The sequence below is a fragment of the Ailuropoda melanoleuca genome, chromosome 15 (genome assembly GCF_002007445.2).
Source record: "Ailuropoda melanoleuca isolate Jingjing chromosome 15, ASM200744v2, whole genome shotgun sequence".
In the NCBI taxonomy this organism is placed as follows: Eukaryota; Metazoa; Chordata; class Mammalia; order Carnivora; family Ursidae; genus Ailuropoda; species Ailuropoda melanoleuca.
Genome location: NC_048232.1, coordinates 5,351,155 through 5,364,883, shown reverse-complemented (window position 1 = coordinate 5,364,883; position 13,729 = coordinate 5,351,155). Strand labels below are relative to the sequence as shown.

Genomic DNA, 13,729 nt, shown 5'->3' with positions numbered 1-13,729 from the left:
ATATTCAGCATCCGAGCAGCAGGCACAGGTAAGTGCTTGATGCATATTTCCTTAATTCCATGGATTGTATTCTAATAGCTAGTGAGGGAACAGTTGCCCCCCAGAAGCCAAGCATCCTGGGCAAGTCTAAACAAAGACTGACTCCATAAGATAAGGATAGTCATTTTTTTTAAGTTTTGTTTTTATCTTTATTTTTTATTGTTGGAGACCCTTCTTGGAGTCCTATATTTGTAGAAGTGTTGGGGAGCGACAGAGGTAGATGTATCGAATACCAAAAAAGAGAGGAAAGATCCATCCGTTATGGCTGCCATTAAATGGCTCAATGATTTAGTCAACATCGTGGACAAATCTTTTTATAAAATTTGAATTCAATTAGCCAAAATATAGATCATTACTTTCAGATGTAGTGTTCAGTAATTCAACAGTTGCATGTAACACCAGTGCTCATCACATCATGTGCCCTCTTTAATGCCCGTCGCCCAGTTACCCCATCTCCCCAACCACCTCCCCTCCAGCAAGCTTCAGTTTGATTCCGATAGTGATGGGTCTCTCATGGTTTGCCTCCCTCTCTGATTTCTTCCCATTCAGTTTTCCCTCCCTTCCCCTGTGATCTTCTGTGCTGTTCCTTATATTCCACATATGATAGTTGTCTTTTTCTGATTGACTTATTTCACTTGGCATAATACCCTCCAGTTCCATCCATGTCAATGTAAATTTTAACTATTCATCCTTTCTGATGGCTGAGTATATTCCACTGTGTATATCTACCACATCTTCTTTATCCATTCATCTGTCAATGGACGTCTGGGCCCTTTCCATAGTTTGGCTATTGTGGACATTGCTGTTACAAACATTGGGGTGTATGTGTCCCTTCAAATCATTATGTTTGTAACCTTCTGGTAAATACCTAGTAGTGCAATTGCTGGGTCATAGGGTAGCTCTATTTTTAACTTTTTGAGGAACCTCCATACTGTTTTCCAGAATGGCTATACCAACTTGCATTCCCACCAACAGTATAAGAGGGTTCCCCTTTCTCTGCATCCTTGCCAACATGTCGTTTATTGACTTGTTAATTGTAGCCGTTCTGACTGGTGTGAGGTGGTATCGATGCGTATTTCCCTGATGCCGAGTGACGTGGAGCATTTTTTCATGTGTCTGTTGGCCATTTGTATGTCTTCTTTGGAGAAATGTCTGTTCATGTCTTCTGCCCATTTCTTGACTGGATAATTTGTCTTTTGGGTGTTTAGTTTGATAAGTTCTTTATAGATTTTGGATACTTCCCCCCTTTATCTGATATGTCTTTTGCAAATATCTTCTCCCATTCCTTAAGTTTTGTTTTTAAAAGATAAAACAGAAATAAAGTAAAAATAAATAGCTTCATTGCTTTCACTGGCCATCAAGTCTAGATTTTCTCTATATATACTCCACAAAAAAGAAAGGTTGGCATATCTAAAATCTAATCTGCTAGGCAATGGGCACAGAATTTTAATTTTTATTAATAGGAGGTAGACATTACTACATAGTTAGAAGATAATATATAAGGAGGATTGACAGTAACCAGAATAAGTATTTCATATGATTTGATACAATAGGTCTTAATCTCACATTAAATGGCAGACTCCAAGAATTCATGAACTCCTTTAAGAAATTATTTTACACATTTTATATATTTACATTTTTATGTTTTCACCTTTTCTCTTTTGTCAGAAACATTGAACAGAGTTTTGTCTTTTCCAGTCGATTTAAAGCAAAGAAAAAAGCCTATTCTGTAGACACTTTCAGAGTTTAGTTTTGTAATAAAACCTGTTTGAATAAGTAGATCTTTGTATTCCCGAAGATAAAATGAATGTGTAACTTTTACCCTATTTTGCTCAATAAAACTGTTCAGAAGTTCAAAAGTGGTGAAGACAAGGTGAAATTTAATGTTTTTAATACTGATGTTGTACATTGTTTTACCGAACATCTCAGAGAGTGACTGCTTCTGACTTCAACTCGAAAAACACTTGTTTGCAAGACTACTCTAAGAATATTCCAAAGTTGAAGGAATAAGAATAGAACAACACACTATATACCTTTCACCAGACTTATCCTATTGTCAACGCTGTATCCCATTTGCTTTACTGTTCAGTGTGTCTGCACTTGTGTGTGAATTTTCACTCAACCATTTGGGAGTAAGTTGTAGGTATGGAGACATCATGGTCCTGGAGCTTTAGCAATGTGACAGATGACACAGAAGTTTCATCTGTGGGGATTTTTTTTCAGTGTTTCCTGAAAATACTTTAAGTTCTAGAAAACATTTCCATCATATTTTAAAGAATATGTATGGCTAATCTGTATTGCTGCTCCAACTATTTAAAGGTATTTTTCTTTCCAGCTAGAGAATATTGAGAATATTGCCTATGTTTTTATGTTTTTAATTTTTAGCAAGCAATATTTCTTACCAATATTCTCTGCATTGCTCTCAAGGGAACTCTCTCAGCAAAGAAATGGAAGAAAGCAAGACATTGAAACAAAAGTACCATTATCTCTACCACATTCTACCATATTCAGAATGATTTAACGAAATGATTCTCCATGTAAAGAAATATACGTAAGGCACAGAAAACCTGGACATCCCAGGTTTATGCTGCATTGATTAAATAGTTAGGGGAGTCTTACTTTTTGTTTTGTGCCCCGGAATTTTTTTGCATGGGGGGCAATGCAGCTAGGAGAGATTTGAGATGGATAAGAGGTACATTCTTAGATCAGATCTGCAAAGACTACACGTGGATTTAAGGTCTCAGCTGGCTGAAAACTATTGCTATTCCCCTTACCCCTTAGAAGGTCTTCCCTAAAGCCCCAGGGGAAACCCCGTACCCGTTTAAAGGCCACTGTACTACACACGTCATGGTTGTCGGAGCAAAGAAGGGGTTCAACTGGGGTAAGAGCAACTGGGGTAAGAGCAACTGGTCCTAGATTCTTGGAGAAGCAACGCGGGACATGGCCCACCACACCCGACTGCTGGGAACAGAAGGAAATGCAGAGTTGCATCGGCTCCATTTTGTCCACTGCTGGTCACTACCTAACAAATACTGTATGATCGGAATGGCAGCCAAGAAGATGAAGTGCAGTCGGGGCGCCTGGGTGGCACAGCGGTTAAGTGTCTGCCTTCGGCTCAGGGTGTGATCCTGGCGTTATGGGATCAAGCCCCACATCAGGCTCCTCTGCTATGAGCCTGCTTCTTCCACTCCCACTCCCCCTGCTTGTGTTCCCTCTCTCGCTGGCTGTCTCTATCTCTGTCAAATAAATAAATAAAATCTTTAAAAAAAAAAAAAAAGGAAGATGAAGTGCGGTCAATCAAGTGAAAAACGATTTGGCTGACGAAGACAGAAAGGTATGAAGTAACCTGAAACAGAAGGCTGAAAGTTCCCAAATGGAAGTCCTTCCTTCACTCATTCACCATCATCTTACTCACTCCGTGGTTGGTTATTGAGTACTTACCATGTATATGTATATAGAGTCCGTTCCGGTCCTCTGGAGAATAAACCTGACACCTCCACATTCTATACTCTCAGAGCACCCCACACTTAGCTTCACATTGTCATATGGCTATATAATGGTCTGCTTATAAGTCTGTACACTTTGTGTATTTTATATATATATATATATATATATATATATATTTGATTATATATATATTTGAAGAGAGAGAGTGAGGATGCTAATAGGTCCCAAGATCTGCAGAATGAGTCAGCAAGCTGGAGGCCCAAAAGAGCTTATGGAGGTCAGCCTTTTATACTATCCAGGCCTTCAACAGATTGGGTGAGGCCCACACGTGAGGGAAAACAATCTGCTTTATGCAATCCACCCATTGAGATGTTAATCTCATCCCTGGCAGATACACCCAGAATAACGTTTGATTTAATATCTGGGCACCCTGTGGCCCAGTCAAGTTGATACATAAAATTAACCATAACGGAAGTGAAGGGAAGACAGACCCAAAGATCGACATCTAAAATTGAATCTTAAAGGATTAGTGGGACTTGGTGGAAATGGAGGGAAAGACTTGTGATCCAGGCAGAGAGAGGAGAAAGTGGAGAGATTCAAAAATGGAGTGCATGGCTCAGGATGGTGGCAGTTGGGATCACAGTGCTTGGAGGTCATGAGAGAGGGATTAAGAGGTAAGCAGAAGAGTCCTAGGCTTGGGGACTTTGTTGTCATGCTAATATTGTTGTCATGCTAATATCTGTCCCTCCTTTTTTTGTGGGAAATAATGGGTAGCCATTGAAAGGATTTATGCATAGGAATTATCAGATCTCCGCTTTACAAAAAAAAAAGAGGGGTTTAAATTATAAAAACAATACCTAGAGTTTCTCAGAAATGCAGTGAACTACCACTATAGAAAACAACTGACAGTATATGTTGGAAATTTCAAGTTTTCAAAACTTAGAACTGTAGAAAACGTATCTATCATTACAAGGCTGATAGTTTTTCAATGCTTTAAGAATTTTCTGATGAGATCAGAGGGATATTAATCAATGTGATTTTTTAATATTACATTTTGAAAAGTGTCAACATTTAGAAGATCTCCGTAACACAGTGAACCAATATTTTCCAAATGTCCTGTGTTGGATGTTACATAATCATGCATGGGTGAAAAATCAATTCAAAAAGCAAGATCAACCAAGTGAATTTTAATGCAACAAAGTATGAAAAGTTCACTGCTACCGTTTCAGATCTAACACCCCAATAAAACTTTAAAACACTAGAATGTGTCCACTTTGGGTGCAGGATCAAAGAAGAATACTCATGATTATCTGAAAAGGGCATTAATGTACTCTGCCCATATTCGTCTACATATCCATGTGAGGCCAGATTTTCATTATATACTTCAACACAAGCAATAAATATATCAAAACAGATGGAATACCAAATCAGATACGAGAATTTGCCATGAAAGAGATTTACAAAAAATGTAAATGCCATTCTTTCACTACATATTTTCTATTTGCAAAACCAGTTGTTTTACATACAATATGCTATTTATCACCTGTAATAATGAGTTTGTTATTTTAAAATAAGTTGTTAGATACAGGTACTTTTTAAAAAGTTCATGGCTTTCATTTCAAATACACTATGGGCAGAAGCAACCCATATAAACAAGGGCTCTTTGGAGTCTTTAGTAATTTTTAAGAGTACGAAAGAGTCTTGATCAGAAAGTTGGGGACTGGCTGCACTAACTGAGAGCGCTTCCCTTGTTCTCAGCTCAGAACATTCCAATAGGAGCGGAACTCCACCTTTAATGAAAAGCCAGGGTGGGAAAGGAATCCCTGGGAGTTCACAGTGCCAGGGGTTAATCATTAAAGGCGCTTCCCTCTGCTGAGTGCCCTGGAGGTGTTTCCCCCCAGGGGCAATGCACTGTAGTAACTGTTTTGGGGGTGGGTGAGGGGTGTACCTTTTGTTTGCAAAGCAGAGAAACACCACCGCATTTGCTAAGGTAAGCAAACTTCTCAGGCTGTTTCATAAAGAGTGAACACGGAAGTTGAGGATCTGGAAACCTATTCCCCTAACACTATGTATGCATGTGTACCCCCGGGAAAGTCCTCATGGACATCCAGGAATAGGGTATCCCCCAAAGATGCTGGTCTACACGCTCTGTTTGGAAGAGGTAGGAAGGGGAAAACACAGAACCTTAGACACTGAACATCTGGTCTTAAGGCTCTGCAAGTATCCTGCATCACAGCCCTTTAAAGAAAATCTACTCGTTTGGATGCAGACAGACCTTTCCACTGCCCCAGGACACAAAAGCCTGCTCTGGCTAATTAACATGCAACTCAGTCCCAGTCCTGTGGTTGGTGATTCATCCAGCAGGGCCTGGCTCAGCTGCGTGGTTCTTAGGCTGCGTGATTTGGCAGTCTGACAAACCTGAGGCTTACCCCCAGTTGTGCCTGGGCAAAATCAAGCAGGATCCTTAAGTTCTCCTGGCCTCAGTTCCACATCTGTAAAGTGGGACTAATAATACCTATTTTGCATTTGAAGCACTCAGTGCACATTATTAAATTATTAAATTTGGTGCTTACTCCTGCCAGGAACTGTCAAGGTCTCTTCATTTCTAAGATATCTGGTTTTCACAAAAAGCCTGAAAAGTAATCATGGTCCTTCTTTCCTTCTAAGGAAAAATTTTGTCTACATTTAACACATCCAAAAATTGAATTTTGTCTTGCATTGGACGCGCATATGGTTTGTTCTGTTTTGCATGAAAAGTTAACAAATCGATGGTGAATCTTGTAATAAAAAATGTGATATGAACTCCTCCACCTTATGAATGAACAAGTTAAAAACATGAAGTAACTTGTCCAAGGCCACACATCTGGAATGTGGTAGGACAGAGATGGACACAAGACCATCCGTCTCCGAAGCCTGGGGTTTCCTGGTCAACTCATTGCACCAGGCTGCCTACCCCCCTCCCCTCGCCCCAGGCCCCCATTCGACCACACAGCCAGGACTTGGAAATGAACTGAGTCCCACCCAGGCCTTATGTGTGCCCTCTGCCCCTTCACTCACCACATGTCGTTGCCGGAATATCCAGGTGGGGCATCTCTTGTTCAGTTAATCCAATATGTAGGAGGTACAGTCACTCTGACGCCTGCAGCTTCGTTTAGGCCTCAAGGAACTGAAAAGGGACAGCTTTCCTGTACCCCCCACCCACCCCCAGCATCGAGGATCCATTGACAATGCAATGCACGAAGCATGCTGTATATGGGGAACGCCTCTCCAGTGAGCCCACCCTCCTGCCCACCACCATTAGGTTTCTTTCTTAGTCCCCCCACCCAGCGCACCCCAATCTGCACGTCCCCCTGTGCACTGAATCTTATTTGGCTAAGGATCCCTGCGCACGAAAGACATAAGGCTTCTGCCATTGGCATGTGAGCTACTGGGTGTCTCCATAGACTTCTCTCCGGGAGTGTGTAAGCAATCCTCATTAGTCCTAAGGAGCAGAAATACCATGTTTTGAGCTGCTTCTGTTGTCTTTATGGGGGTTCTCTTTTAGTATAGTCTTAGAAGCATGTCAGAACCTATAGATTGAAACCAGTGCCTCTATAAAGATGACCCGAACGATCAATGCATTGACCATAAAGTCCTGCTCACGCGCCAAGAAAATCTTGATCTAAGCCCACTCACACTGTGTGGACAAGTGCGAGCTAAAGACGAAGTTTATAAAACAACCTTCAGAACTTAACTCCACCAGACTTTAGCTGCCCTGTCTTTAGTCTAAAAGATTGCAGAGGTTTGTGGTAAAGATGAAATAAAAGCCTTTGGGAATCTAGAAGAATCTCTGTTTTTCTTATCACTCTGGATGGGTTTCCAATTTGTATTTTAGGATAATTTGGGGGGGTTAGATTTGTGGCAAAATTTCTCAGCATGTTGCTTTCCTTTTACTTACAATGGTTGTTAATGACTTTGAAGTTAAAATATTTACATTGTGGAATCTCAGTATCTCCTTTGTGGTTTCTTTTACAGCTTTTAAGCTTGATCTTTGCCCACCCAATATTCTCTCCTTTTTAACAGTTTGATATTTTTTAACACTTAGGTCAAATGCGTGGTGCAATGCTATGATCTAATTAGCTTCTTCTTCTCAAATAGTGGACTATTTTTCCCAGTTCTGTTTATTAAATCCCAAATTAAAATACTCCCAACAACGTTGGTGAGAAAAATGTTAAATGAGCCAAGGGCAAAGTGCAAAGAGAGTCCGGCTGGCTGGCTGCTCCCACCAGCAGGCATGGACTGGAGGGGGGAGCATCCAACGTCAGGAATGCAGGACCGCCCAGCCCCGCCGAGAGAGAGGCCACCAGCTCTGTTCACTCAGAGGTAAACCCCTCCTAAATCCCCCCTTACCCTTTCCACCCCTCCCTGGCCTCCCACCCTCTATGGCACAGTGCCATCTGCCGCTTCTTGGAAGAGCCAGTAAAATTCTTGGGAGGAGCTCCTGCCACGATAGATTTTGGATATTACCCGGGGATTTCCAAAGTCTGGACCAGGGCTCCCATCTTCTCCTGATGGGCTGCTGATGACTTCTCTACAGACCCTGACCATCTGACCACCAGCTCAGCACCACAGGGAGCATGATGGGAGGGAGGGACAGTCCATGCCTCCCAGCCCAACAGGCAAGCAGCTTAACGCTCAGCGGACCCCTCACCTGTTCCACTGCTAACCCACAGTACTCTGGAAAGACCAAGGAGATGTGGAGAGGACATTCTATAATGGTTAAAGCCACAGACTTTAGAGTCCCAGATACCTGGATCTACATCACTAAAATTTACCTGCCAAGCAGGGCTAAGTTGCCTTCATTGAGTCTCAAAATCTGCATCCATAAAATGGGCATCAGGCTTGCCTCTTCGGGCAGCCCTAAGGGTCACCAAAGATGGTCAACTAAATCTTTAGCATTGCAGCCGTTAATACTTGGCATAACGGCTTTATCCGCTACAGGCGGAATTCCTACTGTGGTTTTCAAAGTACAAGGAGCCACAGCGCGTCTGGCTCGTATTTAGGACCTCAGTAATGAACCAATTTCCTTCTGACATTCACCGTCCTGCAGCTTTCTGCCCCTCTTCTCCCCCCACTCGCCTACCTGGTCACCCTCTCGTCAATATTTACTCAGTCATTATAGCCCTGGCCCAAGGTCACACACAGATGTATCTCAGAGCTTGCCCAAAAGGTCATGATACTTGCAGATTCCCACCACCCGATAGGCCCAGGGCTTTGAAGTATGCATACAACCTCTTCCAGGACCACCTTCTAATTTCCTTGGTAGATAACTTGAGAGATCGTCCCCAATCTAGGAGCAAAGACCCACGTCTTCTGTGAAGGCCACTCTTCTAATCCCTGAACCGAACACGTCATGAGCGCTCAAATGTGGGCTCCGACCTTGAGAGGCTGGCCCGAAGTGCGGGTCAGGCCCAGCCTGCGGTGGGTATTTGCGCTCTGGGTGTCAGATGAGGCCCTTCACCAAAATGCTCTGCCCCGCCACGCTGGTTACAGATAACCTCCAGAGTCATTTCAAAATGGAGGTGCCCAACTGACTCCTGGTCTCTTCACAGCTAGAGCTGAGAAAGCACAAGGGAGGCAGAAAGACTAATTTGGGCGCAAGGTCTATTTCTGGAGTGTAAGAGCGGGGGCCGTGGAAGGAACATCAGAGCCAGTGAGGGCCCTGTAGGTCATCTAGACTCCGCCTGAAGGAAATGCTCAGGGCTGCCTTCCGGCCACACGCGCGTCTCATTCAGCCCCCAGCCCTGCCAGAAGAGCGTCCTCAGCTGTAGAGATGAACAGATGAAGTAAACTGCGTGCTTCCGGCACGGCCGAGTGGCCTGAGAAGTTCGAACTGAGTTTCTTCCCCAGTAGAAACTGGAGCAGGCGGCAAGGGGAAGGGCGGGGAAGTGAAAGGAACCCAGAACCGAACACCAAACACCTTCCTGTAATTCTGCGCGGGGCCATCACGCGCGGCCATGCTCGTGTGAGCACGGTCCTGCTGAAGGGGCTGAGGAGCAAGGGATACAAACACGGGGCGATCTGTATGTGCTGAAGGCACGTCTGTATCGGTGCGCATCGACGTCCTGTTTCAAGGAGGATGATGGGTGGTAGGTCGGTCCAGAGCCCAGGGGTAGACACTTGGTGCATGGACCGCAAGAGTCAACTCAACACTTCTCACCGCCCCCCAGAAAAGGATCAGAGCTGCACTTCATCAGCGTATTTCAACCAGGTATTTTATTGTTCCAGCAACTGCAAAATATACAAATTTCTGAAAAGCATCCCCTGTTTGAAAGCTGGCACAGCCTCATCCCAGGTCATTAATTCAGACAATATACAGAACACAGAGAAGTCGTAAGTCACACGTAAAAGGCCCCCAAACCAACCGACGAACAACTAAACCCAATCTATACAGCTTTCTATTTTCAGGCTCCCTTATACATATTAAATAAATAAATAGCACATCTGCTATCAAAATAATAAAAAAATAAATTTCAAGTATTACAAACGAAAACATCATTGGTGTGATTGTTTCTCTCCTCCCCGCGAATGACGAGCTTTGCCCGTGGTCTCAGGACAGAATAAGGACAGGGGTAAGCCCACCCAAAAACAACTATGCCAAGTTAACAAAATTGGTCCCAGATATTTTTTGGGGGGTTGGGGGGGAGAGGCGATAAGAGTGGCAGGAGCCCCGTGACGGCAGCTCAAACACACCCTCCTTCCAGCGCCTTGAGTCAGATCATGGCTTCAGGCAGGAGGCCCTCTGCTCTCTCCGAGGTCTCTCTCCCCACCCGTGTTTATGTCCACTCACCCCCTCTGGGCCCTCACGAACGAATGTTCAGGATATTCGCTTCCACAGGTAGAACCTCAGCAGCCGGTGGCGGGGAGGACACCGGCACACAGCCCCAGCTGGATCAGCAGGAAGGGTCAAAACTCAGAGTCGGCTCTGGCAGCCGGCGCAACAAGGAGGCCAGAAGAGGGCCTTAAGAACGCTGTTCTCAAGAGCAGAGCTGCAGGCCCCTCTGTCTGAAAATACGGCCAACCTACAAGCACACGTGCGTGTGCGCACACGCTTGCCGTCTGATGGGACTCATGATGGCAGGAAAGGGAAAATAACCCATCTTCAGTCACACGGGAGCATGGATGTACAGACATCGTCTCGGGCAAAGTGCCCGACTGGGGAAGAATGGGGGCGGATCTGAATGTTTCGGTGTGAAACCCACGAACTTGATTGTACGGTATCGGGAGCGCGTCCCACTGAACCCCAACCAGAGAAACACGCGCTGTCCAGTTTCGTGCTCTGGATGTCCAAGCCCTCACCCCCACCCCGACCCCACTCCCAGTACCTGTCTCGTCAGCTACGAGGGGCAAGGCTGTGAGGCTCGAAAGCAGAGTGCAAGCAAGGCAAGTGACCTTTGGCACCAGCTTTTAGAGATTATTCAAAGGGTCATTTGGACAAATTGTACCACAGAGTCTCTGAATCGTTTCTTCTGGGCCTCAGGACACCTCCTCTCCCCAGTCCATGGAGGCAGCAAGTAGAAACCAGGAGGCAGAAACTACAGGTATTTAGAACCACATGGTCCACAAGCCCTGCTCTGAACCACCCCAAAAATGCCACCGGAGCCATCAAGGCCAGAGAGGACATTCTCTTCTTCAGAATTCCGAGCAACCCAGCCCTGTGCTGGGTAAATAGCAGGTGCCCCCCCAAAACGTGCAGGATTGAGCTCAGCCCTGCCAGGAGACCACAGCCAGCCTCTTGCAGGAAGCAGCCACAGGTGAGGTCTCGGCTGGGCCACCGTCCCCCACCCGGGAAGCACAGGGACACGACGAACACCCTGAAGGAAGGAAGCCAGACCCTCGATCATCTCTGCTCCGTGTCCCAGGTCAGTCCTGCAAGGATCCAAACAACTTGCTGCCCAGCTGAACTCCCCATCTCACGGGCAAGCCCCATTCTCCACATGCTTTCCCAGCTCCAGCCCCCAAGGGCACGAACCCCAAACATCGAAGTTCCTGAAGAGAAGATGCAACTCTCCGGTCCCACCTTCTGCCCGTTAAAAAGTGCAAAAGCAAGCAGCTCCAGGGGAAGCCGTGTCACCAGTGCCTCCGTTCCAGGCAGGAGAGCAGAGACAGCACAGCAGCCTGGGAGGGGGAGGCCCCGGAGCTATTCTGGAAAACTATTTCCTTTTGCCGCCACAGCTAGACTGTTCTTGAGTGTCTCCAGAGGCAGAACACAGACCCGGGCGCCTCGTCTCGGAGCTCAGAGTCTTCTCCAACCACCTCCGGCCCCAGCCCAGTGCAGGCCTGAATCCTCCTTCAGCAGCCAGTGTTCCGGGCCATGATGCACAAAAGAGCCTTGTCAAAATCTTCACCATCCCTTACTCTTCAGCAACTGGGATCTAGGCCCCCTTTAGTTTTAGGGCTCTGGGGCCAAGTGTCATCTCCCCAAGCTAGGAACATACCAGGTCAGGATCATAGAAACTAAACAAAACAAAACAGCATGGAGGCCAACGTCCCCTCCTCGGGGCCTTCTCCCAGCTCTTCTTCCACGGCTCATGGTCCTTTCCGAGCTGCAGGAAGGGTCAGTGAGGCCAGGGAGAGCACGGGGTGGGGGCAGCCGTGCGCGGGATCCCACGCACGCACAGGAGAGAGGCCTCCTGGGTCTCGGCTGCCCCGCCACGGTCGGGGCCACGGTTCTCTCTGACGGGCAGGCCCCTCTTCGATACCACCCACCCCGTTCTGGAAGAAGTCCTGGGGATCGCTGGCCTCGGGCACATGGGAGAAGCACTAACTAAGCTGCAGAAATAGAGCTGGAATGGAACTGCCAGGTCGGCCTCAGTGTGTCCTGGAGTCGATGCCGCTCTGGGTGCCTTTCATGTTCTGTTTCCAGAAGAGAGGGACAAGGAAGGGGAATTATTACTCCCTGTCCGTGAGGTTTCTATAGCCAAAGACTAAAGCCATGCAACTGAGACCACCCCCCTCCCTCAAAACGCACAACCCCAGAAGAGCGTCATCGCCAAATGAGTGGAAGAAAGCCCTGGTGGGCTCCAGGAGCATGGTGGAAGTGAAGCCCGGGATCAGCCCGGAGAGAGGCCTGGGCAAGGCCAGGCGAGGGCCCTCGGGGAACGGAGGGCGCCTCTAGGAGACGGGGAGAACAGGCAGCTCTCGTGGGTCTGAGCTCTGGGCAACACGGAACGCCAGCACCAAGGAGCCCTCCAGCTTACGGCCCTTTAGAGCCTGGAGACTGCCCCATCCGCCCCCAGGGGACTCCAGCCGCCTGCAGCCAGGCAGAAGATGGGCCCGGGGCCGTCCAAAGAAGCCTAAGGACTCTCCTGCCAACTTGCTCAAGTAGACCGCGCATCCGGTCCTTGCACCCCAGATTCTAGGAGCACCCCAGATTCTAGGAGCACCCCAGATTCCAGGAGCACCCCAGATTCTAGGAGCACCCCAGATTCTAGGTGCACCCCAGATTCCAGGAGCACCCCAGATTCTAGGAGCACCCCAGATTCTAGGAGCACCCCAGATTCCAGGAGCACCCCAGATTCTAGGAGCATGGGCTCGGCAACCAGAACACGGGTGCCGCTGGCTGGCGGGACGGCACAGGGGAGGGCCCAGGCAAGGAAGCCAGGCAGAGAAGGGCATGTGTCACTAAAGCTCTCTTCCTGTTCTAACAAAAGCAATCCTCACTGGAAGTCCCACCCCTACCAGGCTGACCAGGATCAAAACCCCCTTAAAAAAAATGCTCTTCCGTCAGCTGGGACAGATGGCAGCTGCCACTACACGGCGCGGGCCCCTCGCCTAATCTCACTCCACCCCGCAAAGAAAGGAAACACAATTTTTACAAGTGTTCTTTTCCATCCTGTCTCTGCCAAGACCGTCTGAAGTGGGCGGGGGGAGGGGAGAGTAGAAGCTGGGCACACAAGGGTGCAGGGTCCTGGGGGCCCCCTCCGCTCCCATGCAGAACCCGTGCAAGGGCCCACGGTGGGGATGCCTGGAGAGAAGAGCCTCGCAGGGCCAGCAGCACTGAAGGCCCCTGGCTCAGCCCAGGCCACCCCCGCCTCCAGTCACGGGTACATCAGGTGGTATCAGTGGGTGGGGGTCTCCCCAGGACGACCTTGTAGCCTTGCAGCCCACCTCTTAACGGGATGGGAGCTCGAAGCACTGCCTAGTCCCACCACAGCTGGGGCCCCACCCGGCCCTCAGACCTCTCATGACCACGGCTTCCAGC

At 47.3% G+C, this 13,729-nt stretch overlaps 1 protein-coding gene across 5 annotated transcripts in view; it reads right to left on the bottom strand.

The window, feature by feature from the left end:
- Positions 1-6,555: 6,555 nt before the first annotated feature.
- The window catches only part of PFKFB3 (6-phosphofructo-2-kinase/fructose-2,6-biphosphatase 3), a 50,124-nt gene continuing 42,950 nt past the window's right edge, over positions 6,556-13,729 (bottom strand). For 4 of the 5 annotated variants that reach the window (XM_034644497.1, XM_019800849.2, XM_002920349.4 and 1 more), the window contains one exon: positions 9,721-12,381. Coding sequence is in view for 3 of the 5 variants with exons in the window: in XM_002920348.4 (XP_002920394.2) it covers positions 12,337-12,381 (45 nt within the window). In the remaining 2 variants the exon portion in view is untranslated. Of the gene's footprint in view, positions 6,653-9,720; positions 12,382-13,729 lie in introns of those variants that run through there. The other variant, XM_034644496.1, reaches the window with a different exon arrangement.